We start from the raw sequence: 23,741 nt of genomic DNA on the forward strand, positions 1-23,741 counted from the left end.
CTAAACACAGTGAGCTTACATGTAAAAATGAGTCAGTCAAAACTACTACACAGCTATTTTTAGCTGCCAGACAACTGCTTGATCTTACAAGCAATTAAACAAATGAAACATTGTCCATTTTTCTTGAATTCATTACACTGAGAGAGGAATAAAATTATTAAATATGTGCATATGCAGAAACAAATAAACCTGTTTAAAATATCACCAGCGTAGCTTTATCAAAAATGAACTATTTTCTCTCAACTTCATAGTGAAGAGAGATAATTCACTTGGGTAAAAGTAAAGATGTAGTAGGCTCTGAACTTAGGACAGACACTTCCCTGGTTCTGCAGTGGCTTTTCTCAGCTTGCTGTGGCCAGTGAGCCTCAGGATACAGGAGCACCCATCTAATTTCCCTGCAGTTAGCACAAAGGTTTTGTGGTGTAAAATGTTCCATAGAAGAGGTTTGTAAGGATAGATCATTGTTTGAAAATATGGTCTTGCTGTTGGTAAATCTTTCTTCTGAGTTGTGTCCTTGTGTTTATTTGAACAGATAAATGGAATCCTTTTTCTGTCTTAAACAGTCTGTTTAAAACAAATTGTTTTAAAACCAATCTGGCACTCACTTTCCATTGTGAGAAAAATTAAATTAAAACCAACTCAGAGGTGTCAAAATACAACAAGTTTTAGTGTTGTGTCTCTCTGCTGAGTAAGTTGGGAAGTATTTTTCAGAAGGAATCCTCATTTTATTACTGTGTCTGGTTTTTTGGAGACCACAGACTGAGCTGGGCAGAGGCTGTAACTTGGGGAAAAGTGTTTGATGTGAGTGGCACATTTTGAGAGCAGAAGTATTTTCAAGACCTAAATCTTGACTTACCTGTCACTTCACATCACATTCTGTTGCCAGTCAGCCAGTTGTGTGCCTTTTAAACATTCACTATTTTCATTTATGTAGGGCAAGCATGTTTGTGTTTCTGTGAGAGAATTGCTATTCCTGGCACTCTGAACCATTTTGGGTTGTTTTTTCCTACTTATCTTCACACTGCTTTACTTCAGGGGTTTTGTTTGTTTCTTTGTTTGTTTTTCTTTGCTTTGCCTACTTTAAATCAGGTAAATATATCTCAGGCTCTTCTCCTGCTGGCAGGTTCATCGTTTGGTGGTAGTGAATGAAGCTGATAGCATTGTGGGTATCATCTCCCTTTCTGACATCCTACAAGCTCTGGTACTCACACCTGCAGGTATGGATCTGCCCTTGCCATGGTGCTGTGCACACCCTGCTGGGTTTCAGTCATTTCACAGTGATAAATGTCTGATTTTCAGCTTTTTTAACTGATTATAGTTCTTAAATACACAAGTAATTTCAAAAAAAGCTGACAGAATATGAACTGTCAGTCTCCTGTTCACTGAGGAGGGCGTGCAGAGCTTCATGAATGTCCCTGCTGTTCATATATCTTTTCTAGGGGGAAAAAAAAGTCTTTATTAATATTTTAAGTGGATGAAGCTGAATGTATAGACAACATCTACAACTGGGCACCTTCTCAGTTTCTGTACTCTGGCCAAGTGTGGTCACAGCTGTGTTTTCCACTAAAAAAATCACTTTTTGGAGTCTTGCTACTCTCCAGATATGCTTGGCTGGCACAGCTTAAGTCAGAGATGGAACCTCAGCCCACCAGAACTCTTGCAGTATAAAACTGCCTTGTGAGCAGGTTAAATCTCTAGTGATCAATCTAAGCATGACCAGGTTCCTTTTAACAAAAGTATCCAGCAGTAGGTTTATTTCTGCTACTTTTATCTTGGTTGTGGGGGTTTGGTTTTGTTGGGTTTAGTTTGGTTTTGGTTTGAAGTTTTTCCCAATTTCTTAACCTACTTTATGTTTTCAATTGTGACTGCACTTTGACCTCATAAGTTACTTCAGTGTCACAAGAACTAAAGCAAAACCCTGTTTTGGCTCTGTGAGGAAGGCAAAATGTCTTGAGGATTATTGCCATTTTGCCTCAAAAAAATATCAGACAAATAGAGCCAGGTACATACTTTAAAAAAAAACAAACTAAAAAAGTCAATATGTGAGCTTAACTGAAATCTCTTACCTATCAGAGAAATAGAGCCAGGTACATACTTAAAAAAAAAAAAAAACTAAAAAAGTCAATATGTGAGCTTAACTGAAATCTCTTACCTGTCCTGATAGATAACATAATTAAATAAAATTGGTTTTTTCCTCTGTAGACTTAAAAAAAAAAAAAAAAAAAAAAAAAAAAAAAAAAAAAAGCAGCTAATGTACCTTGTTTAAATAGAAATATTTCTGTTCTGAAGAGAAGCAATCAGCTTTACTGCTGGAGGTGTTGTGTCAGTACATCTGGTTCCTTTTAATAGCCTGGAAGAGCAAGAGCAGAGCAAGCAGCCCAGCTCTCTGAGAAATCAGCCCAGAGGTCTGGGTCAGATGGAATCCTTGCCTGGAGAAAAAGAGGGAGCTGTGAAGACAAGCAGCCAGTCTTGGCAGAGGAGGGAGTTTCATCCATGACTGGAGGGGGTAGCAGGATCCCAGGAGAGCAGATTTTAGTGCCAGTGGTGCAAAGTTCACACAGAAAAGCTGCATTTGGATGCTGACAAACCAAGAGCTTTGTTGTACTGGAGTCACATGGACACCTCTGTTGGGACTCTGAGCTGAGCTAAAAGTGCTCTGGGATTATTGCAAAGGGAAATTCCTGCTCCCACTCTGGGGCAGCACCGTGCTCTGAGGTCCCTGAGCTGCTGTAACTCACTGAGCCAGCAAAAAAGCTGCAGTTCAGTCAGCCTGGCACACTGAACCTGCCCACAGAACAGTCTGGTACTGAGCACAGGGGTTAGAGCAACAGAGAGGGCAGGGTTGTGCCACTGGGAGAGAGGAGGTGAGGGAAGGTTTTTTGGGGAGCACTTAAGCATCAGATTGCATTTCCACGGGCAGCTGCCCAATTTTAGACTAGAATTTGTCTCATGCAGGGAGGATGTCTGCCATGTAAATCTGATTTGTAGAGTATGAAGTGTGACTTTGCTCCTAAGAACACCAGATAAATCATTTGTCCAGTTCTCTTCACAGATGGAAAGGAAAATTTATTGACTGGCAGGAATTAAGACCAGCCTGTGTTTGGGAAAAAATTAACAGTTGTGATGTGAAAACATTTAATGAATCTTTCAGTGTTTGATAGTACATTACAAGTAGCAACTCCAGGTTTCTGGCAAGAGATTCTTATTCTGTAGAGTTGGATGCTGAATCCTAACTCACCACAGGGTTCAGTCATTGCCCAGCATGTTTGAGTATCTGGAGAAGAGCTGAGATGCTGCACAGTCCTGCTGGACAGGTCTCTCAGATCCCTGCTGTAAGCAAAATCTGCCTCTGAGCCAGGAAAAAATGGATCCATCAACAAAGTGTAGTTAAACTAAATTCTTACATCATTTGGCTCAAGCAGGACTCATTTTCTGGGGGCTGTTATGATGATTAAGCTTGGCTCTAAGCTGAGGGACAGGTTTGGGCTGTGGGTTTTTAGTTGGGAGTTTTTAAACAAATATTTTGTATGTGCTGGGGAGAATCTTCAAAGGCATTTGGAGTAACTTCCCAGAAGGGTTACTTAAACTTAGCAATGAAATTAAAGCAGTGATGGTCTCGAGCCTCCCTCACTGTGTCTCACGTTGGCATTTAGCAATCCTGCAGTTTATTCTCTTTAAATGTTGTATTTAGGAGTGTGATTTTGCTAATGTGATCAGGGAAAGTTGCAGCAATTGGAATGAGCTGCTCCAGTTTTGTGTGGCCAAGGAAATGACAGCTGCTTTCCTCTTCTGTTCCAGGTGCCAAACAGAAGGAGAACGAGAGCGAATGACTGCTGTGAATGTAAACATTTGTAGGAGAACTTGAACAGAGTTTCTGGGTCGTTTGTCTCAAGAGCAGTGACTGCAATGGAACAGAGCAGGATGGTTGAGAATGTGTTTTGGGACTTAGTGATGGATGATGAGTCTCTTCCCCCCAGTGATGTCGCAAAAAAAGCAGCATGACAAAAGCTTATGTTAAAATGTAGGCTCGTATTTCAAAACATGTCTTCGAAACATTTGCTGGAAGACTTCACATGATGTCCTTCATTAAAATGCACTGTATTCTGAAACTTTTTCATTTTGTATTTGACAGAAGTCACTGGTCAGCAATGGATATATGTGGCATAAGGCAAGTGTATGGCATATTCATATCATAGTGCCTTATGTCAAAATACAGCAATATGTCATCACTGTTGCCCATCACTGTCAAAGGAAGTGTTGTGCTAAACGAGACACTGTATTTGAATGTGAAAGTCTTTAAACCTAAAACCAAATCAGTTTCAGTTCTCATTAGATTTGTCATAAAAGCTGTAATTTGGGTATCGGTAGACTTCTTTAAAACTTCAATGACAGTTTTGTGTTCAATGTTGCATTCTGAACTGAAATGTAAAACAAGACTGATTTAAAAACAGCTTTATTTATTTTTACTTTCATGACAATTTTTTACACATCTTTGGTGGATAGCTAAAATTTCACCATATCCATTAATAAACTGTTGATTGTTATACAAACAAGTGGGAGATTTTTCTCATTATTTAAACCTTTGGAGTTGCAGAAGCTGTGCCCTGTTCACCAGTCTGTTACTTGAGCTGAAGATTTCGGAAGCATGGATTGAAAGTGCTCTGTCCTGTCGTACACAGGCACCACAGAGGAAATGAGGTGCCAGAGGACAATATTTTCACCTGTACTAAAGTGTAAAATGATGTTTGTACAACGAAAACCCGAAACTTTTTATTGTATATGATTTGTACAGAAGCGGAGGAGTGAGGAAAGCTGTGGGGTATTTGCTGATGTAAATGTACTGTAAAGTTTGAAGATGAGACTTTTATAATTGTAGATTCTTGTAGACGGAAGAAATTAAACCCTACAACATCAGTTTGGTTTTAGCAGTTCGTGCCAAGTTCTTTCACATGTATGAAGTACATGCATTGGGATTAGTGCAAACCAGGAGCATTCTTATTTTCCTCTGAATTTAAAGCTGGCTTATGCTGATGGAATACTGTAGTTAGGACTTCTGTACTGTGTTTCCAGTCTGAATACTGCACTGGAATAATGCGGGAAAGGGATACAATATTTTTTCCATTTATAAACATGGAGGTAAAAGGTGAACAGTTTTCAGTTTGCTTATAACATGTAAATATAATAGTAATGAAAAACTTTCTTCAGAACTTTTCTCCTTTCTACAAGAATTTAAATTCTGAACTAAATGTGTGAAAACTTCCTTCTTACAGGTCTCTTTCATGACTAAAAATATTATTCCTGTAGTACATGATGGAAACTGTTCACTTAGAGTTTCTTCCACTTTCTTACCTTGTGAAAAACATTGTCAGCACCTTTTCCTTTTCTGACTGGGTAAATATTGTTCCCTGCAATTCTAGGTGGTATTGAACTGCAGCAGCTGCTTTGTCCTAAGAACAACAACCTGGTGCTGGTTGCTGCCATCAGAGCTGACACCAGCCCAGCTCTGATTGTCCTCGTGTGGGAGATGGAGCGATTCAAACTAAAAATAGTGGCTCTCATTCTTCATAGGGTGTGTGGAGGGGAGAATCTGTGGTAGGAAGCTGATTAAGGGTAAGTGGGCAGTGCTACCTGCAAATGCCACACAAACCACATGAATGCAGCTTTGTGAAAGCAAGGCTCTGCTCCAGCACAGGCATTGCAGCCTCCTCTGGGAGATGGGGTGGCAGGGAGGTGCCCAAAAGCATCCTGACATCTCTCTATCACTCGTCTGCATGAGCACATTCTTCACCCCTCTGGTCAAGGTATTTTTAAAGATAAAGGTTGAAGCACTGATAAGTTTTTTATATCTATTTTATAGCACAAGTTCTTCTGTCCCTGTTCATGCAGATGCTGTGGGCCTGCCTGCGTGCTGCAGAGTGCAGAAAGCCAGAATGAATTTGCAGTTTTCAGATAACCACATACAAGCTTCCCATTTTCACATTATTACAACTGCTGTTGACATGTTGTGGACACAGGACTTGCAAACGTAGGGAGAACACCCTCCTCAGTGGCACAAAACTGTGTTTAGAGAATTTCCACCCTTTCTTTCTGGAATTCAGCTCTGAAGTCTGCATTTGTGAGTGGCAGAACGGCGATGTGACCCCACCAGCACAAATCAAGAGCAGTGCCATCAAAATACACTCTGCTTGTGCTGGCACAAGTGCCAGTGCTGGTGCAGTAAACAAAGCTAAAGAAATCTTGTCGTTTTTAATACACATCAGTTTTCTACAGAGCTGGAAAAATGCTTGTTCCAGCATAAGGGAGGTACAGGAGTAAGTAAATGAGGGTGGAGGGAGGAGGGGTGACTCAGCAGCGCTGCAGCACGTTCCAGATTAAAGGGAAAGTGTAACTAAAGCTTCGGTCTAGAGCTCTTCATGTAGCTCATTAGAGGTCTCAGCCATGAAAAAGAATTAATAAATTGTCATTAGACTCGAGTTCTTGTGCGTTCTCCCCTCTGGACAGGCAGCAAGCAGTACTTACAGGTCTGAGACCACTGAAACAGCTCCAGAAGCTCCTTTTCTTGTCACAGACAGGACCATGCTGCAGATGGAGGGGTCAGTAAATGTCCCCTGTGACTCCTGAAAGCCTGTTCAGCAGTGCAGGTGAAGAAATGGGTTCTATTTTAACCAGCAGGACTGTAATATGTGATTGATGCCTTTGCTTCCCTGTGCATTTCCTTGCACAGCAGGAGATGTCTGTGAAAGATAATTATTCTGAAGGGCTTGTCTTGGAACAAGGGCTTTTACCTGCTCTGGATATTTTTAACTGCTTAGGTGTAAGAAAATTTCTTAGTAGACTTCAGCCCTCCGTATTTTTCAGTACCTAGAGATGCTCTCAGCTGAGGAAAAATCACCCTTTGCTGACATTGATGAAAAACATTTTCCTGTTTTACTTCTGGAATCCTTTGGGTAAAAGGTCTGAGATCAGACAGTATTTGCTGTTTTCTAGGAAGTGAATTCCAGTTGTTGTGTATCTGAGGCCTATTCAACATTTATTAAGGAATACTGTTCTGCTGGGAATGTTGGAGTAAAACAGAAAGAACAAGCCTTGATTTCCAAGGCCTGAGCTCTTGTCTCATGGCAGACAGGAGGAATCTGACTGAAGCAGTTCCAAGACTGCACATGGAGAACACTTCTTGCCATTTTTGGAGGGTAAGTTGGAGTTTTTCAGTTTTGGTCCAGCTGGAAGTGAAACCACACGTGCTTAATCCTGTCTCACAGCAGGCCCTGTAACTGCTCCCACTGAGCTCTCCAGGCAGCTTTAGAAGTAACCAGTTTACTTCTAAAGTTTCCGTGAACTCTCACCCATATTGAACACTTATTAAGGGTAATTTCCAGAGGAAAATGCCATTCCGGATAATTTAATGCTACCCTTGTACCCACATAATGCATTTATGCAAAAAGAATGTTCTGCAGACACTGCTCTTTCCTCTTCAGGACTTCATTTAAATGTGGTTTTGAAAGTCACTTTCTTGGTACTCATTTGTTTTCTGGTGGTTGCAGTCAGACCTGTTCCTGCTGAAGTGAATGGGCAGGAGGTGACCTGTACTCACACATCAAACCCATTCCTTCAGATCCAACCCTGTGGAACGTGTGTCCCTGCCAGCTGCACACCAGCCCCTGTAGGGCACCAACCCGTGGTGTCAGCAGCCCCTCTGAACTGAATCAATCCCTTAATTTGCTTCTACCAACATCTCGCCAGCGTTTCTGCCTGAATATTGCAAAATTCAATCACTGTGAAAAGGCAGGAGGGAGCAGAAACAAGAGCAAGGCTGAACTGAATGTACTTGTTGAGCTCTGTGGGCTGCAAGGGCTGTGCTGTGCCTGTGGAAGCACGCCCAGTGCAAACACTGGACACACTTCAAACACTCCTTGGGAAGGTCCTGCTTTGCTGAAGGACAGAGCAGGTAATTGTGCTGGTAATTGCTGCTGCAGGAATTGAAGGTGCAAGTCAGAGCTGTTCTGCATTTGTAGAGTAGCTGGATGGCTGTGGGTTTGCACCTACTGCATTAGTGTAAAAATACTTGGCTGTTGAGTTACCTTTATTACATGAAATCTATTATGGTTCTTTCTCCATCACAAAAAGCAGATAGAGGCAACAAAAGAAAGCCAAGCACTGTTTGTGCAGCCTTCCTCAGCATCCTGATCTCCCCACAGACACTCACTCCAGCCCTGCTTGCTGTTTTCCCCCTTGTATCTTGTCTTTCAGAACCACATCTGATGCGTTGTATTCTTTGAGCATGTTATCTCATTTACAGTAACATTAATGTCATTTATCATCTGAACTGATCCCAAGGCTGTGTTGGATTTGAGGGAGTACCTGGCAGAGGGAAGCAGGGGAAAGGCCTGGAGCACAGCCAGTGCAGAGGCACACGGGGCATGTCACTTGTCCCACAGCTCTGAACTCCTTGGGAGCTCAATTTGCAAACACTGCAGACCTGAGGAGGCTGCAGCAGGAGCAGGGAATGCACAACCCTAATTCCTAATGTAACTGATGCTATGGAATGCTGCTCTGGGAAAACACAACCTGGATTGTTACAGGGGAGAGGATTTAGCAAAGGGGTACATGGTGTGTGGGGCTGTTCAGCCCTAAATGTATAAACAACAGGAGTTCAGATAGTGCACAGTGCCTGGACTGGACATTCACAGGTGTGCTGTCCCTCTGCTCAAAGCACTCCAGAAGTGTTTAGATTTCACCTGGGCAGGAGAAATGCAGTAGCAGCCTTTCCACAGTCCAGATCCTCTCACCCCTGCTTAAGCTGCTGCCTCTTGAGTAGCAGCATCCCAGAGTGCTGCCAAAGGCCATCAGCAGTGTCACCCAGCCCCAGAGCATGGAAAAACAACAAACTTCCCTGAAAGCTCTGTATTTCCCTGTATTCCCAGTAAGACAAAATGAAGCACTTACAGGATCCTGCTGGAGGAAGGATTATTAGGCAATTCCCTCCAAAGGAACAGTGGAAGAAAAAGGAGTTAAAGGTTTTTCTTCAAAATAAACCCATGCCCAGGGTGGATGAGTTCTGTGTTGCTGCTGACAAGCATCCTAATGTGAGACAACTCCGTTGCAATTTGAGGCAATAAAGCAAATAAAGAGGGAAGAACAGAAACCCTGCAGTAGTGAGCTCCCCTAATCAAGCACAGAGTGAACCAGGGGCAAGGTAACAGAAACCAGATAAATATACAGACACTCTCCAAAAGGAGAGTGGGATACGAAAAATACAGTAATGGAAAATACCTAATCAAAAGAAATGGAGGGAACAAAACCAGAAACTGCCAAAAATGAAGAAAATGCTCATCACTCTGAGCATGTGGAGGGGTATGGATATATATCCTGAAAATACAAGTTAGTTTTCACCAGAGTAAAAAGCCCAGTGCCAAAATATGACAGACAATGTAAGGAGATGGAAATTGAAAGCATCACTACCACAAATTTCAGCTATTTTTCCAAATCCATGTATGCCATTGGAAGGTGATTCTTATCTCAGTCCTCTCAGTCTTCAGGCTCAGGAAAAAGCCCACATTTTGGACCATGGCATGGTTCCAGAAGGAATGAATGTGAAGGTGATGGCACAGCTCCAAGGGTTGGTCCTGCAGGGTCATGGCTACTGCAATCCTCATGTGCTCCATAAACAGTCGTGTCTGTCAGAAGCACAAGACAAAGAGGAGTCTGGTGCCGCACACCAGGCTGTCCCTCTGCACCTCCTGGGCAGCTTTCAGCAGGATCCCTGCTCACAAACGCTGGATTTCCACAGACTGCTGCTTTTTTGCAGGCTCTCCAAATCCCAGCAATCCCATCCTCCAGGGCTGTGATGAGGTGGGAATCTGCTGTAGTGAGTGGAAAAGGCTGGACACAGAATGAGCACGCGGAGTTGTATCACCACAGCCATCACTGAGAAAGTACAAACCCCCCATGTTTCCTCAGGAAATAACTATCCTTCCATCATGTACATCATGTATTCACTGTAAGCTGTTATTCCTGCTGTTTAACAGGTTACCAGCTCTTGTCCTGTAAAACCCCATAATCCAGAAGACTAAGGGTATAATTAGACTATCCCTAAAAATGCAGGTATCTCCTAAAAGCCTGTCTGCTCCTCCAGAAGTGAATCACTTTTGTGGACAAATGGCTTTCTTTTGCTTTAGCTCCCTGCCCTCTCAGCAGGTTAGATGAATGCGTGGGAGTGGATGGCTGAGATCAGGGAGAAGCCAATCCATGCCCCTTAACACCACCCAGCTAGGCTGGTTTGTTGTACCCTGGCATAATTGCATGTTGGGTATTAGTGTTCCCCAAAAAGACAAGATGCACGTTTGAAAAAATTAATTCTAACTAGCATTCATTTTTCAAGCAAATGTGTAAAGGGTTGGGGATATTAACCCAAAGTGTTCCAAATCTGCAGTAGAGGCGGGGGGAGGGATATGACTTTCCTTAATGTCTTTCTCCCTTAAATTCTGCATCCATCAAGTGTTGCAGTCACCACCAGTACACGCAGCCCTCTTTTCACAGCGGAAAATTCTGCACCGCTTGGATCTCACTGTTAACCATTCCCAAGCTCCCAAACGCCGTGCAATTCCCAGCACTTTATCGACGCTGAGAGGCCCCGAGATAAATTGAAACAAATTCAAACAAATTCAAACCAGCCCGGCACGGGAGCCTGGAGCCTGCGGGGACACGGCAGGGACAGCGCCAGAGGAGGAGCCCCGGGATGGGGAGAGGAACGGGCATGGACTCGGGGATGGGGAAGGAGAAGGGGACAGGGATGGAGACAGGCATGGGGATACGGACAGGACTGGGATGGGGCCAGGGCCGGCGACGGGACTGGGAGGACCCGACGTTTCTCCATAAATCATCTGCGCGCACGGGGAACGCTCTGAGAGGCACCGAGATAAATTGAAACAAATTCAAACAAATTCAAACCAGCCCGGCACGGGAGCCTGGAGCCTGCGGGGACACGGCAGGGACAGCGCCAGAGGAGGAGCCCCGGGATGGGGAGAGGAACGGGCATGGACTCGGGGATGGGGAAGGAGACGGGGACAGGGATGGAGACAGGCATGGGGATACGGGCAGGACTGGGATGGGGCCAGGGCCAGCGACGGGACTGGGATGGGCATAGGGACGGGGATAGGGACCAGGGATGGGGATAGGAACAAGGATGTGCACGGGGATAGGGAAAGAGATGGGGAAGGGGATGAGGAAGGAGACGGGGATTGGGCCGGGGCCGGGACTGACAGGATAGAGACAGGGATAGGAACAGGGATGGGGATAGGAACAGGGATGTGCACGGGGATAGGGAAAGAGATGGGGAAGGGGATGAGGAAGGAGACGGGGATTGGGCCGGGGCCGGGACTGGGACGGGCACAGGGACGCGGATAGGGTCCCCAGACAGGGATAAGGGACAGGAGCCGGGCACAGGGACGCGGATAGGGTCCCCAGACAGGGATAAGGGACAGGAGCCGGGCACAGGGACGCGGATAGGGTCCCCAGACAGGGACAAGGGACAGGGGCCGGGCACAGGGACGCGGATAGGGTCCCCAGACAGGGACAAGGGACGTCCCGAGCGCGCTCCGGCCGCCGCCGCTCCCCCCGCGCTCCCCGCATGTCGCTGGCGCCGCGCCCCGCGCCCCCACAGCCGCCCGCCGCCGCCCTCCGCCGCAGCCGCCGCCCTTGATGTGGTTCGGGGCCGGGCGGGGGAGAAGATGCCGCCGTCCAAGTCCCGCAAGATCGCGATCCTGGGCTACCGGAGCGTGGGTGAGCGCGGCGCGGGTTGCGCGGCGGGGGTGCGGGCGGGGTGCTCCGGGTGCCGCCGCATCGCCCTCCCCCGCGGCGGCGGCGGCGGCGGCGGCAGGTGCAGCGGAGGCAGCGGCGCTTCCCGCCGCCCCGAGCGCGCAGCCGCGGCCCGAGGGAGGGAGCGAGGGAGGCCCCGCCATGGCGGCGCCGCAGAGCTGCGGGCCCGCGGCCGCCGTGCCCTTAATAGGAAGTTTCGCCCCCCGCACTCCCCGAACGCAGCCCGGAAAAGCGGGATCGGGGGAGCTGCCGAGAGGGTTCCTGCTCCGCCGGCTTTGCTGTGCTGGGGTCCAGCTCCGTATGGAGCGAGCCCGGGGAAGGGCAGCGGAGCTGGGGAAGGGTCTGGAGCGCGTGTCCCGTGAGGAGCGGCCGGGGGAGCTCAGCCCGGAGGACGGGAGGCTCAGGAGGGGCCTCACGGCTCTCCGCAAGTCCCTGACAGGAGGGTGCGGCCAGGTGCGAGTCGGGCTCTGCTCCCGGGCAACCAGGACATGAGGACACGCTCTTCAGCTGCGCCCGGGGAGGTTTGGGTCGGACACAGGAAGAATTTGTTCTCAGAAAGAGTGATCGGACACTGGAATGGGCGGCCCAGGGAGGTGGTGGAGTCACCGTCCCTGCAGCGGCGCTCGGTGCCGTGGTTGACACGGTGATGGTGGGTCCCTGGTCAACCTCAGAGCACTTTTCGAGCCTCGGTATTTCTGTGATTTAGAACGAGTTTTAGATGCTGGGGAGGCCAGGCGGGTGCGTTGCCCGTGTCTGGCCTGTTTCTGCCCCCGTGGAGGTCTGTTCCCCAGGGCCGCCTCGGCTCCGGGCTGTGCCCAGCACTGCTGGGACAATCCAGCCCGGGCTCATGGCTGGGACCATCTTCGTGGAAGCGTCCAGCACGAGTCTATAGCAGCTGATAGAGGGTTTTGTTCCGTATGAAAAAGTGTGATCTTTTCTCCTGCATTTGATGGAGAACGGTTTCAGATGTTTCAGCATTCGGGCTCTTGAAGCAGAGGGGAACAAGCTGTAGTAGAGCCGCTGCTAATCGATCAAACTTAAAAGCATAGATCAATGTGTAAGATAATGTGTGGTTGGAGGGGAAAAAGATGGTACAGAGAGATACTACTCTGATATAAATGGGGTTTTTACATTGAAAACAGTTATTATATCAGTAATTTGTCTTACATGGCACACAGTTTAAAGAACCCTTTAAAGAAGCTTTTTTCAATATATAAAAGTGGGCTAAATAAGGAGAGCTTCTTCTTGCATTTTGTGCATAGCTGCAGCCAGGTTGGTGTTAAAAGGATGATGAATTTGTCCAGTTCTTAAACAGAACAGTGCGTAGTAGATTGATCAGTTTGCACAGTCTGTATGACATCACTTGTTGCAGTCTGTTCATTGTCCTGTGTGCTATGTTTTCTTTCTTCTTTGAGCACTGGTGGGAGCAAAGCAATGGGCAGTGGAAGTGGGAAGGGGGAAATGCTTGAAATTCTGTTCTTTGGAAGTCTGTGGTGGGGACTGGGTGTGCTGTTGAGCTTTGGTCCTTCATCTGTTGACATGGACAAACAGCAGTTAGGAAATCTGATATTAGTGGGGTGTAAGACCAGTCGAGGAGAAAGAGAAGTAGTATAATGTTGTTAGTTTGGTTGGTGATGTGAGCAATAGTATTCGTGGAAAGGATGGCCAAAAAGTTACCTAACTGTTAAGACCTACTGCTGAACTTCTTTAGCTAAAGTTTTCTGGGACTAGTATGGAATTTGGCTTGATAGGACAAGACCAGTTTTATTAGGAGAGCTTCAAATTGTATGGACATAGAATTAAGTGGGGGCGGGGGGTGGATCTGGTTTACTGGAATTTTCCCTTCATTGTCATTTAATTTCTTGGCAAATACTTAGGTGAAAGTTCAAGCAGTAGAAATGGGCCATTGAGGTCCTACTTCCATCTTGTAAAGCTGTTAGAAAAGCAGGAAGGTTAACCTGTGAGATTTAGACTATGCTCTGCTTCCCCAAATATCCCTCCTAAAGTGTAGTAGGATGGGGACTGAGTTTGGCTTCAAGGAAACTTTTGATTAAGACTTGCCTTGTATTATGATGGCAAGAATATCACTTGAACCCTGGATAAGAAAGGATGTAATTCCATTTTAGGACAAGTGTTTGGGTGGTACAAAAGGAAGTACGTTTCTTTTGGAGGAAATGCTGCATTGTATAGAGGTAATACTCATTAAAGTGGGGAATAATTCCAGAATCTGAAGGACTGGAAGGAAATGCTTTCTACATTTCCTTTTGTAATTAGGGAACAACATTGTTTTGCCATTAACGTTAATCTTGACCCTGGAATTAGGGAGGTTAGCTTTGGTGAGTTGTAAGATGGTTGCAGTTTCATAGGTTGGCCCTAAATGCTTAGGTGACCTGCTCTGGGAAGCTGGGTGCTCCCCCTGCAGTATTTGAGATTAAGCTGTCAAAAAAAACGAGGAGCTGTTTTTCCCATGTCTCTCTCAGTTAGGTGCTGAAATAACCAGGTTTTGATGATGTATGTCAAGCAGGGAGCTTTTCCCTACAACTGTTGATTCAACAACACCGTGGGTCTCTCAGGTTACAAGTGTGTACAGTGAAGGGTGGGCACGCCCTCCCTGGGGATTTGTGAAACAGGGTCTGAAAATTGCCCTGGATTCGTGCTAAGGCCTTGTTTATTTTACTTACATTAAATTTTAATCTTATCCCGCTGCTGTTGTCAGGTAAACTGGAGGTTGGGAGTGGTATTCTGGTATAATCGTTCTCAGAATAGAAAATTCAGGAGTCTGCTTGTTTGAATACACTCCCTCTATCTTTCAACACCGCCATCAAGCCTTTCATATGTGAAACTCTTATTCTTTGCTGATGGGAGAGATCACAGTGGCAGCCTCGTGAATTCCCAGGCAGTCATACTTTCTGAGATGCAGACAGAGTATTTGCCAGGAGCTTTAGGAGTTGTTTTTTGGTGAGGAAGACTATCTGTGGATATAGCATGCAGGTCGTGGCATGACGTGAGACAAAATCACACAAGAATGTCTCTGTTGGGTTTTGCTCAGGCTTAAATTGGTCTAAGAAAGCTAAATTCCATTATGTAAGTGTGCTTGTCTCAGCAAGGTTCTGAGTAGAAATCAGATGGATTTCATCTCAAGATCTGAGTTTCACAACAGAGGAACTTGACTTCCATTACTGTTAGCTGGGAAATGACCAGAGTGGATCAGCTGTTTGAGATTTGATTCTGGACGAAATCTGTCTTGTGCATGATGAAGCATAAAATTTTATAAAGTTACTGCCTTCATTAAAAAGAATCTTCGTGTTTGTGTTTTGGTCATAACTTAATATCCCAAATATAATTGGAAGTAATGGATTTGCTTGGAAATAAATCAAGCAGGACTAAGATTTTCTGGATCTTTTTAGAGTAACAGCCTCTCTAAAAGCAGGTTAGAGTCGCCAAAAATGCTTTGTGTTCAGTTTCATTCTCTGTTTGTAGAACAGATGTGCAAATTCAGACCACAAATGCCTGTAGGAAAGAAGAAGTTTCTTAGATCATCTTGTAAAGTACCTTATTAATGGGATTCTCTGTGTTCTATTGAATGGATGGATTTAAGATAAGCAGGAAGGTATTGTTTGGATCAGCTCCTTCAGTTGTAGGTCTTTATCTCAGCCCAATTTCTTTTGTGCTGCTGGTTTTACAGATGTACTTGCAGAAACAGGAATTCTCTTTCTGAATTTTACAAGTTTGTACTGGTCACCTGAAAATGCTGTCCTGGGCACTTTATGGCTCTGAGGGGAAAATCCAGTTAATAATAGGGAACTTACCTATTTTCTTCCCTGGATAAATAAATCAACTTCTTTTGTGTGTGTAGGTGTAGAGCAGACCATCCTGCAGGCATAAGTAGTCATGGTCTGGCTGCAGCATGCAGGTATCAAAAAAAACCTGTGATGGAACAAAATGATCTGTCAGGATTAGATTTGTGTGGAAAGGCTTCCAGGTGATTGTATTCAGCTGAAAAAATGTCTCTGCCCCCTCCACTTTGCTTGAAAAGCAAGAAGGCAGAAAAAACAGTAACTTCCATATGAACCTGTAAATAGTAGATTTTTGTGGCAAAACGTAGTTTGAAAACACGAGTTGTGTGAATATCAGGAGGTTTGCACTGTAAAATGGAGCTGGGGCTTTGCTGTTCGTGTCTGAAAGATGGCATCTGCTCGCACAGCAGCGTTCCGCCCCGAGCAGGGATCCCTCTGGGATTGGACGGGGAAGTGGTAATTTTAGCAGGCGATAAATTGCCCGTGTAAATGTCAACAGAGGAGGAATGGAGAAATTACCGCTGTCGTGCGCTGTAATTTGGTTTACACAATCGGCTGTGTCCGCAACGTGGGAAAGCCTGAGATTTACCAGGAAAGCTGAGCGCTTCGGGAGCCAGCTGATATGCAAGGTTACGTTTTGCTGTCCCTTGTAAAGTGCCAAGATGACTTCCACAGCCCTTCCCTCGCCAGGGCCGCAGTTGGCTCTGCCGGGGTGCGGCAGTGCTGGAGGAGGAAAGGTTGCAGCTCCCAGGGGAGCGGGATGAGGCTGGAAATGCCGGCTTTAATTGCATTTCGGTGTTAGCGGCTGCAGCAGGGAAAGTTGCTACAGAGCCTTTGATAGCAGTAGCTGGAAGCACTAGAGGCAGCATGTTCAGCTGTAATATCAAGCCACCGTAGGGTTATTTGAGGACACTGCTCGAGGATTAACTCTTAAATTGCCTGCTCTGATCTGTCAATGGCAACACTTGCACGTTTTGCTTGTATGTATGGGGGCGTTTTGGTGTTTGATTACACAACTTGAAGTTCACATCGACAGGAAAAGCTAAATGAAATGTAGATCCTGTAATTTATAAGCTATATAAAGTTGGAGCTCTTCATTTAGAGATACTACACTGCCTGGAGTGTAGGTTCTGGCTCAAGCAGCCACCTCTGCGGTACAGGCTGCTGCGGAAACTCGGCGTGACCACGCAGCCGGGATTAGAAGAGCAGGCTAAAAAGTGATAAATGCCATTATGATTAATTTCCTGTAGCTCTCCTGAAGGTGACATCCAAGGGCGTGCTTTAAAAACTGCTCAACTTAATTGTGTATTCCGTCCAAAATCGAAACAGCTTCTCTGTGGGATGTTCATAATGCACTCAGGCTCTGCGAATCCTGCATGAGTCAATTGGCTGGTGTCATCTCAAATTTTCCTAAATCAGAAGCTGCAGACGTGAAGCGTGGTGAGTAAAAACACGAAGTGGCCCTTGTCAGTCGTGAATTGGTCTCCTTAAGGATTTGAGAGGTTCCCTTTTGTTTTCCAAGGTCTGTATTTGAAGTGAATGGCAGATCTGTTGTGAATTTGATAATGTGAGGAAACAAAATCTGCTTCCTGTGTTTGGGAGATGGTTGTTCCTTAAAATTTCTTGCTTCCAATCCTGGTCAGGACATTGGCATTGACGCTGTGGTTCCTGCCCATTGAGGGCAGCTGTCCTGTAAGTGAGGGTATGTGGGATGGGGGAAAAGGGGAGTGTGGACAAATCAATGTTTTATGTTGCCTAGCAGACCTTTTCACAAGATTTCAGATTATTAATTTTACTGAAAGCATATTAATATGGACTATTACAGGTTGCATTTCCTTTTGGAGAAGTACAAGGTATGGTGGGTGCTGATTTGGGTTTTTTGTGGGGTAAAGTTGCTTGTATTGAACTTTTCACAAGGAAGGAAACTGAGGCAATTTTTGAACCAAGTGCCAAAACAGGCTTTCAGGTGCAGCTTTTCTCAAGAAATATCCAAGCCACTTCCTTTTTAAATTGCCGCCTAATGAAGGCAGATGCAAGTGAACTCTGTTGGGTGGAGCACCTCTTGGCCCAAGTTGAGCTAATCCTGCACTGTGGCTGGAAGTCAGACCTTGCTACCTCTACCCAGGTCCTGGCCCTGGTATGATGGAAGGCTGTCCACCAGCTCAGAGCAGTGATTTATTTAAAAAGTAAAGCAACCAGGAGGGAAAGTTTTTGTATCCTTCAGCTAGTTGGCTCAGTGAGTGCAGCCTGACAGGGGGAATGGGGTCAGGAGCACAGGATTTTGGGGGAGGGTGGTGTGGGCTCTTTGTGGCTGTGCAGACTTCTTTTCAGTCAGACTTGCTATGGAACCACATCTGTGTTTTCCTCCACCACCTGAGACAAGCATGGATGCTTTTTGGTCAACTTTCAGCAGTGGAACTTCTGAACTGGACCTGTTCTCTTGATGGAAAAAGATGGCCTTGTGCAGGTGGTGAGATGTGTGCTAGGGAGCCATGGGGAAATCGAGTTCTTGAAGGTTCTTGTTTAAATAACCTTCTGTAGTCAAGTCTAATCGATTCATGCAGAATTGAGGAAAAAAAAAAAATCTTTGACCTGGGGTAAACCTAAACCTTGTTAGACAAAAGTCTTTAAATTCAGATGGTGTCTCAAGTGATACAATCTGGAATTTTCTGGAAACACGTGCTAGTAAAGATGTTGCAATGGATGAAAACCAAAGTTTCAGGAAAAGAACATGGAATCCCCCTGTTAACCCAGCACTGCCAGGTCCACCACTAAACCATATCCACACACCTTTTAAATCCCTGCGGGGCTGGTGGCTCACCTGGTTCCCTGGATATCCTGTTCCAATGCTTCACATCACTTTCTGTGAAGAAATTTTTCTTGTCATCTAATCTAAACCTCTCCTGGCACAACTGTTTTCTCTTGTCCTATTGATTGTTGTTTGGGAGATGAGGCTGACTTCCCACTTGGCTACAACCTGTCCAAGGAAATGAAAGGCATTCAGAGTCGCTGATTTCCTTCCTAAGTGGAAAGCCAGTGGAAACAAATCTAAGCTGTGTTGCTTTTCAGCGTGGTCTTCTGTCTTGGTCTTTCAAAGTATCTGTTTTTTTGCAAATACTGGCTGACTCCTCCTTTGGTTGTTTATGGGCCCTTAAGGCTTAGTGATGAATCTTAGAGTTTAGGGATGAATCACAGCTACTTCATTGTTGAAATGCTCTGGTTTTTCCTCAGTTTCCCATAAACACATTGATTGCTGGCATGTACATTTTAAGAAATGAAGGGTGCTGGATGAGACAGTGGTGAATGAAGCATTGGTGCAAACAGATGACACAGGTTCTGAAAATGCAGACTTGGGATTATGAAGCAGAATATTCCCCAAGATGAAGTTAGGACAAGCTTGAGCCTTGGGGGCTCCTGCAAAAGGGAAGTCTGCTAGAATTTCTTACGAGACTTCTTGTGTGAATTAGAGAACTTGAGGCTAGAACAAGAAGAGGAAATGTACAGCAGTTTGATTTGGGTGGAATGATCAGGAGTTTGTGGGTAATAGCTAAAGGTTATGAGGCATAAGACTAAGTGCATGATTTCTGAAGGGCCTTTAAGGAATGAAAGATCCTGTGTGGCACTTGGAGGATTAGTTGAGAAAAGTTGTGGTCTATGTTAAATAAGTATCAGCTGCAGAAATCACAATTCCCTGATAGATTATACTTGAAACAGTGAATTTTTCTTTCAACACTGTTTTTAATTATGACACTAAAATCTCAGAGATTGAGGAGTCAGTATTTCTGGGATGGTTGTCACTGTTGTTGGGTATTTTAGATTACAGGAACCAGAACATCGTGTGTGCCAAACCTAGTTATTTGTGTTCTGTGGGGTATGGAGTTAAATTAATTTTAATTTGGGAAAAGATGGAATATATAAGTGGTCTTCAGTGTGTGGATGTAAACATGTGCAAGTGTAATACAAAATTAGGATATGAAAGTGTCTCTTGACAGCGTTGTCTCCAGAGTTAGTGAGATACATCTGTCTAGCTTCAACAACTTGTCAGATTGTATTGCCAAAACTTCATTCAATATGTATGACCTCCTTTAAAGGTACTCTTGCTGTATGCAAAAGAGCTGGGAAGCATAATATGTAGGAAAACTCCATTAAATCTGCCCTACAAGCTGTCAAAACAATCAAGCACTTGACATTAATGCAGTAAAGTGTATTTTGCTTCAAGGCTTGTTATTCCATCAATAACAAATTTTTGGTCTTCTGAAATCTGTTTCAAAATTAGCATTTTTTTAATTAGAACTGGAAGTTTCTGCTTTGAAATGTGCATATAAACAAGCACCATGTTTCTTAGTGTGCTGAAGTACCTTGTTCTTCATTGCTGTCTTGGAAATGGTGTTTGTGTCTTTTGTATGGTTTGACCCTGGTGAATAAATTCGAAAGGAAGGTGTTGGTTGTGCTGTTTCCACCTTCATATTTTGAGAAAAAACATCAAAACTCTTCATAAACCTTTTGAGATTGCTAAACTTAAATATAAAAATGGTTCAGTTGGAAGGTAATGCAAGTTTTTCTGAGCAGTGAAGATAGGAAGAAAAAGTTGTCTGAATGTTTCAAAATCTTGTTCCTCATACAGAGTGTATAGGAGGCTTAGGGCACCTCAACCTTTTTTCTGCTTGTCATTCTACAACTGCACATTTTTATCACTTTTATCCCCACTTTTAGTGTGGTGATAGGACAGAGGAGGAGCTAATGTGAAACTTGCAGAACTGATGGGTTGACATGCAGACAGACAAATAGAATGTTCTGCTGTGTCTCCTGAAGCCTGACCTTACTTTAGGTTGTCTTAAGCTGTAGTTCAAAACCCAGCTGCTTGTCTAAGCTGTGTGGTTGTGCTAGAGGAGCACTGGAAAGTGAAGTATCCAGCTTGTGTTTGCAAGGGCTTCCTCAGGTGCTGGAGCAGGACTGGCTGGAAGACACTTGACTTGTGAAAAAATGAAAAAATAATTTATTTTCAAGTTGCAGGTGTCCTGAGATACTTTCAGGGGGGGTTGAAAGAGGCTGGGAGTGAGATGGCAGTGGTGAAGTTTTTTTTATTTGTTCTGTGTTTTTCTCTTCCCTGCAAAGGTCAGAATTTTGTGTTGTGACCTTTTAGTACTACATAATATGAAAACTGAGAATAGGCAAGTATGATTCTTATCCAAAACCTCTTAATTTGAAGACCTAATGAACCAACAGATGGATATGTGCTGGTTAGGGAGGTGAGAAGGCCAGCTGGCTGTCATGGCAGGCAAGAATTTGATAGTAAGATACAGCAAATAGGAATACCTATTCTATCTTCTCTGCCCTGTGGCAAAATCAACTGTCATGTTGTATCTGACAGATCTTTGGCTTAAATTCCCTTAACATTTCCCAAGGTTGGGGGCTTTAATGATTCTTCTGGTATTCTACATGATGTTATTCTTACCCTGGAGTCTTATTTTCGCCCTGCTGTTTTACCCATGGGCATCAGGCAGAGATTTTGCTGTATTACTACTTTATTATTACTTTAAACCTCCCTTACTGTTGACAGATTGTCCTCTGTATTCAGCAGCTACTCTTGGGTAGATGGGTAAGTGTGTAAAGGCAGGAGGCTTGCAGCCAGCGTTGGTGGGGAGGGGCTGATGACTAACTCCAGCTGGGTGAAGTGCAAGGCTGTGAAGATGGCATTTAACAGATTGTGGCTTTCTTCAGCTCTGATAAATAGAGGGGAGGAGCTTCCCTGATCAGCAGAAGTAAGATGGAAGGTGCCCGTGCAGTTAATTCAGAGAAGATCTAGAGCTGAAATGGAGAAGAGACAAAAGTAACAACAAAAAGCCATCAAAACCTGGTGGTGTAGAGGAAAGAACAGTTCAGGAACACGTTGGTTTTTATGTTGGTGTGGTTATGTATAGCTCCACTGGGGTAGCACAAAAGAAATAGTCAAGGCTCAACAATATGAACATTAATCAAAACTCTGTGTCTGCCAGTTGTGGACAGAGATGTGATGGAGTTGACCATGTCTTGCTCTGTTGGAAGAAGGAGTCAACACAACTCTTTGTCAGTATCCCCAAAGGTGACTTTCCCTGTTCTGTGCTGAGAGATTTTGGTGTTACAGGGTTGGTACTGCAGTGCCTGATGCTTCATGCAGCCTTGGGGGCTTCCCCCTTGTAGGAATAGCAGGTGAATGGTGCTGTCTGCTGATGTTGGGTGCTGGTAGCAGCTGTCCATGGGTGTCAGGGTTTATTGGCCATGTGCATTGCTGGTATTGGGTTTGTCAGACCTTGGACCATCAGTGGTGACACAAAGAGCCTGAAACATTGACTGGCCACCTAGCAGTCACACACTGCTGCAGAGTGGACCTGTCTGTTGTTGCCAAGGTTTTCTAATGTTATGCAGCTTGATTTATGTATTAGTATGATATGTTGTACAAGTAGCCTGCCCTTGTGGGCACAAATCACTTGTATCTTCCAGCTTTTGCTACTGTTGGTGGAGAGCTCTGTGAACTTCCTGCAGAGTAAGGCTGAAACTTCTTAGCAGTAGTTACAAAATGTGCATCACATGATTTGATTGGATAATGTTACCAAAAGAGGGGATATTACCCTTACTCGCCTGTCAGGATTTTGTCAGGTGATAAGATAGCCTTTTGCCATCTTATAACAATGGAAAGAGAAGTACATCTCTTACACGTGTACATCTTATATTCTTGCAGTTCCAGGAAGATTCTGAAGCCCTCTGGTCATATGCATTTCAGTAGTACTGCCAAGATGATCTATCTATTCCTCACCCCTTTCAGCTGCTTTTGGTATTACTTGGTGTTACAGTATGCTCAGGGTCATGTTCCTAGACATGTGTTTTTAAATGATGCCAGGAAGGGTTTAGTGACGTTTTCAAGGACTTGGCTGTCTGCTTGGTGGTGGCTGTAAGCAGTGATTGGTGTATGGTGGCCACAGTGTTGGCAACTGTGAATCCTGTGGCTCCAGTCCTCAAGATTCTTTTCAGGAAATACCTGCATGTCAGTGGAGCTGAGGTCTTTCATCTTGGTAATGCTTCTCTTTCTCTCTTACTGGTCTGAAAATGCAAGTGAGATGTGTGGAAGGGTTCATCCTGTATCCTAACAGAACTTGAAAGTTTAACAGGCAGTGTCTGTGCAGAGGGTGCAGAGCTGGTGCTGTGACTGCATCTGGAAGGATTCACTTGAAGAAGGAATGGCAATTTAGGTTGTACATCCCAGAAATCTTTAGCTGCAAGAAGGAAGTGACTGGAATTTGAGAGTTTGATCCCTTGTGTTCTTGAAGATAGAAAAGGGAAATGTGTGGAATGCATTAAAGCAAGAGAGATGTGTTATTTCTAATGACATAGCATTTAAAACTGATTTAATGATGAAGCAATGTCAGTTCCTGAAAGGATCTTTCAAAGACATTTCATTTCATGTTGTATATACCCAATGTTCCAAGGAAAGGTCAAGTTTATTCAAACACCTAATGAGCTGCTTGAAGTGTGTGTATAGGGGGAGAGGACTTGGATTCTACCCTGCAGTAGAAGTTGAATTTTGCCCCTTTGGAGAGGAAGTCAGTACAAATTTCAGGCTCTTTACCTTTAGGTGTGTCATAAACTGCAATGTTAGGGTCTGATCTTTAAGCTTAATAAACTTCCCTTTAGAAGTTGTTAGGGTTTAACCCATTGGGCAGCTGAACACCACACAGGCATTCATTCAGTCCCCAGAGTGGGACTGGGGACACAGGTGGGGGAAAAGATAAAATGGAATTGGGATAAAGACAGTTTAATAGGACAGGAAAGGAAAGGTAAATGATAGTAATGGTAAAAGAATATACAAGTGATGCACAATGCAGTTGCTCACCGCCCACCTACCGATGCCATTGGATTTCTGCTGCCACCTGAAATATTTTAAGCCTTGTGCTGTGGGAAGGTGCTGCAGGGATGCACAGTTTCTGCAGGAAGTCTGAAGGGAATACAGAGGATGGTATTTATCTCAGAAATGCAGGCTGACTGTCTGGGGTAGGAATGTCTGAATTTCCTTTGCAGTTAAGGAACACCAGGATGCAGTTCCCCTGACCTGTTTAAAGCATCTTCAATGCAGCCAGGTTTGCATGCATTCCTTGG

The 23,741-nt window shown here is 44.7% G+C and overlaps 2 protein-coding genes across 8 annotated transcripts in view; both read left to right on the top strand.

Annotated features, from left to right (window-relative positions):
- The window catches only part of PRKAG2 (protein kinase AMP-activated non-catalytic subunit gamma 2), a 209,972-nt gene extending 205,419 nt beyond the window's left edge, over positions 1-4,553 (top strand). For all 5 annotated transcript variants that reach the window (XM_041408424.1, XM_041408426.1, XM_041408428.1 and 2 more), the window contains 2 exons: positions 1,124-1,217; positions 3,799-4,553. In XM_041408424.1, the coding sequence (XP_041264358.1) occupies positions 1,124-1,217; positions 3,799-3,830 (126 nt within the window). In that variant the 3' untranslated portion in view covers positions 3,831-4,553. The remainder of the gene's footprint in view (positions 1-1,123; positions 1,218-3,798) is intronic.
- Positions 4,554-11,594: 7,041 nt separating this feature from the next.
- RHEB (Ras homolog, mTORC1 binding) overlaps positions 11,595-23,741 on the top strand; it is a 38,810-nt gene continuing 26,663 nt past the window's right edge. For all 3 annotated transcript variants that reach the window (XM_041408492.1, XM_041408495.1, XM_041408493.1), the window contains exon 1: positions 11,595-11,778. In XM_041408492.1, coding sequence (XP_041264426.1) covers positions 11,727-11,778 — 52 coding nt within the window. In that variant the 5' untranslated portion in view covers positions 11,595-11,726. The remainder of the gene's footprint in view (positions 11,779-23,741) is intronic.

The sequence above is a fragment of the Onychostruthus taczanowskii genome, unplaced genomic scaffold (genome assembly GCF_017590055.1).
Source record: "Onychostruthus taczanowskii isolate IOZ18803 unplaced genomic scaffold, ASM1759005v1 scaffold3, whole genome shotgun sequence".
Taxonomy (NCBI): domain Eukaryota; kingdom Metazoa; phylum Chordata; class Aves; order Passeriformes; family Passeridae; genus Onychostruthus; species Onychostruthus taczanowskii.